Below are 3,181 nucleotides of genomic sequence, written 5' to 3'. Positions count from 1 at the left end.
GAATGGCTTAATGAAAGCCATTAAAAATCTTTCCATTTCCAACATTGATTGAGCTAGTGAATACTATGCTAAATGAAATAAATCATTAAGAGAAACACAAATATTATATTATTTCAATCATATGTGGGATTTAAGAAAAAAATCAAATGAATATAGGAAGAAAAACTGAGACAGGCAAACCATGCAACAGACTCTTAACTATAGAGAAGAAACTGAGAGTGGAGGGCAGGTGGGTGGGAAGATGGGTTAAATAAATGGGTGATGCTTATTAAGGAGGGCACTTGTGATGAACAGTGGATGTTGTATATAACTGATGAATAATTAAATTCTACTCCTGAAACTAATATCACACTGTATATTAACTAACAGGAACATGAATAAAAAATTGAAAACACAAAAATAAAATAAGAGTTGAATAATTGTGGTCATGTTAAAAAAATAACGATCTCTTGTGTAAAAAAAAAAAATGTGGTCTTGACTTGAATAGATTCATTTCCAATGATCCTGAAAAGTAAAATAAATAAACCCCTCTGATAGTTTCCTGCTTGCTATCCCTCTTCTGCCTATTCACCAGGGGCTTTTAAATTCTTGTGAATTCTATTGCCCCAGCATCAGTGGCATAGAAATAGGAGCATAATGGCTGCAGATTATAACTTAAATAGAGGCCTGAGAAGATCTGTCTGTAACTTAAAACTTAATTATCTGGGCCATCTGGCTCCATTAGTTAAGCATCTGATTTCATCTCAGGTAATGATCTTATAGTTCCTGGGTTCAAGTCCCATATTGGGCTTTGTGCTTTAGTGATAGGCTTTCTCTCTATGCCTTTCCTCCAACCCTCCATCTCAAACATAGATAAACATTTAAAATAAACTTAATTATCCAATGACATATATAATTTAAAAGTAATATATCAAAACTCAAGTCAAAATAAATTCACCACCTTAATAAGGGAATTTATTTGTATTAAATTCAAATATACACTGATATCTATAAAGAAAAAAAATCATAAATTGGTAACATAAGGTGAGAATTTTTTAATGTTTATTTTTTCGTTTATTTGGAGAGAGAGAGAGAGAGAGAGAGAGAGAGAGAGAGAGAGCACTAGTGGGGAAGGTGCAAAGAGAGAAAATCCCAAGCAGGCTCCACACTGTCAGCAAAGATCCCCACTCAGGGCTTAATCCCATCAACCATGAGATCATGAGCTGAGCCCAAAGCAAGAGTCAGATTCATAACTGAGTCACCCAGGCACCTGACAGAAGGTGAGAATCTATCACAATCAGAGCCATCCAGATTTCAAATCTGGAGGTTATACAGGAATTTGGTTTTGGAATAATTGAAATAACAGGAAAATGGGGAGAAAAAAGACGGCTTTAAGAATGTATATATGTGTATGTATGTATGTATGTATGTATGTATGCAGAAATGTTTATATGTACTTTTGGTTCTATTAATTATCTACAAAGATTTTGAGAATCTACTTGAATACTGGACCTATTGGTTCAGAATATATGTAGAATAGATATGTAGAAAGATATGTTCACATATGTTTCTCCCTTATGTAAAATTTTAAATATTCACATAATTACATCAAATAAATGATTTTGTTGTCAAGTATGTGAATCATTAAATTCTATAAAAATATCATTGTTGAGGTTTCAAATTTATTAGCATACTTATATACTTACTGGAGGCATCTTTCAGGGATTCTTTGACTTTTTTATTTCGAAGGCTGTAGATGAAAGGGTTCAACATCGGCGTTACAATGGTGTTCAGCACTGTGGCAAATTTGTTAACATCCATCACATCACCCTTTTTTGGGCGGACGTAAATAAAGATGGAGCTTCCATAATAAAGTGTCACAACAGTGATGTGTGAAACACAAGTGGAGAAAGCTTTCTGCCGTCCCTGGACAGAAGGAATTCTAAGGATAGTAATAATAATGTACATGTAAGACACTCCTGTGAAGAGCAAGGAGCCCAAGAGCAACACAGCAGAGGAGATAAAGTCAACCAGCTCAGCCAGAGCGATATCTGCACAGACCAGCTTTAGCACAGGGCCACTGTCACAAAAGAAGTGATTGATAATATTTGGTCCACAAAAGGGCAGAGGAGCAGTTAAGATTGATGGTGCTAAAATTGACAAAAATGCACCTAAATAGGATCCCAGAAGCAACAATATGCATGTCTGTTTGTTCATGATGATGGCATACCTCAATGGGTTGCAGATGGCAATGTATCGATCAAATGACATGACGACCAGGATGAAGAATTCCGTGGATCCCAAGAGGAAGTAAAAGAAAGATTGCGTGAGACATCCTACGAAGGATATTGCCTTGGTGAGGGAAAATGTGTTTGCTAGCATCTTAGGCACCACTGTGGAGGTGATGGCAACTTCAAGGAAGGAAAGATTGGCTACAAAGAAATACATGGGTGAATGCAGACGATAGTCACCACACACCAAAAGGATGATCATGGTGTTGCCAATCAGAGACGTCATATACATGAGCAAGAATGCAGAAAAAAGAAGAATTTCTACTTCCTTCTCATTCTGAAACCCCAGAAGAATAAACTCAGTGACTGTGGTCTTGTTTCTATAATCCATAACGTACCCAGTTTAACCTGGAATAATAGAAAGTTCTTGAATAATTAATATTTGCATCTTATCCCTGAATGTGCCCTGTCAGTATTCATTAACTCTTTGCTGTTATTGTTGTTGCCAAGGAGGGATTAATGCACACAGATAATTTTATTTTCAATGTATAAATATCTACTGAGACAAATTCTACAAGATTTAAGTGCTTACTTAAATCTTTCACTTATTACAGCAGAATCAATTCCACATTAAGATTGTAACAATTATGCTTTGGGAAAATGTTGGAGACTCCTTTAAGTGTAGGGAAGCTAACAGTGGATTCAAGTAATGTGAAACAGACTCTTAGATATCTCCCTTTAAGATAGATCTCTTATTGTGTCCTTAATACATTAAGGATATAATGGTGTTTTTTGAGGTGGTAACAGAGTTGCAGTAAAATTTAATTCTATATTTTTTTTTCATGTAAAAGAACACATTTTTGAGCTGTGTGGTCTTTCATAGGTGGAATGAAATAATTTAAAAATAACTGAACACAATTACATAATAGAAATATTTTAAAAAATGTTCATGACTCCTGCTCACTGGCTCC

The 3,181-nt window shown here is 35.1% G+C and overlaps 1 protein-coding gene across 1 annotated transcript; it reads right to left on the bottom strand.

Annotated features, from left to right (window-relative positions):
• Positions 1-1,641: 1,641 nt before the first annotated feature.
• On the bottom strand, positions 1,642-2,601 carry LOC109257122 (olfactory receptor 6M1-like). Its single transcript, XM_019433093.2, has one exon. It carries the CDS (start codon positions 2,599-2,601, stop codon positions 1,642-1,644), a length of 960 nt encoding a protein of 319 aa, XP_019288638.2.
• Positions 2,602-3,181: the final 580 nt, after the last annotated feature.

The sequence above is a fragment of the Panthera pardus genome, unplaced genomic scaffold, assembly GCF_024362965.1.
Source record: "Panthera pardus isolate Hobbes unplaced genomic scaffold, ASM2436296v1 HiC_scaffold_1, whole genome shotgun sequence".
NCBI classification, from domain to species: Eukaryota; Metazoa; Chordata; class Mammalia; order Carnivora; family Felidae; genus Panthera; species Panthera pardus.
The sequence above is the reverse complement of the archived record's forward strand: the minus strand, read 5'-3'. Positions and strand labels throughout refer to the sequence as shown.

What these genes read in the sequence shown, in the direction of transcription:
- LOC109257122 (XM_019433093.2), bottom strand. Translation starts at nt 2,601, where the DNA reads ATGGATTATAGAAACAAGACCACAGTCACTGAGTTTATTCTTCTGGGG.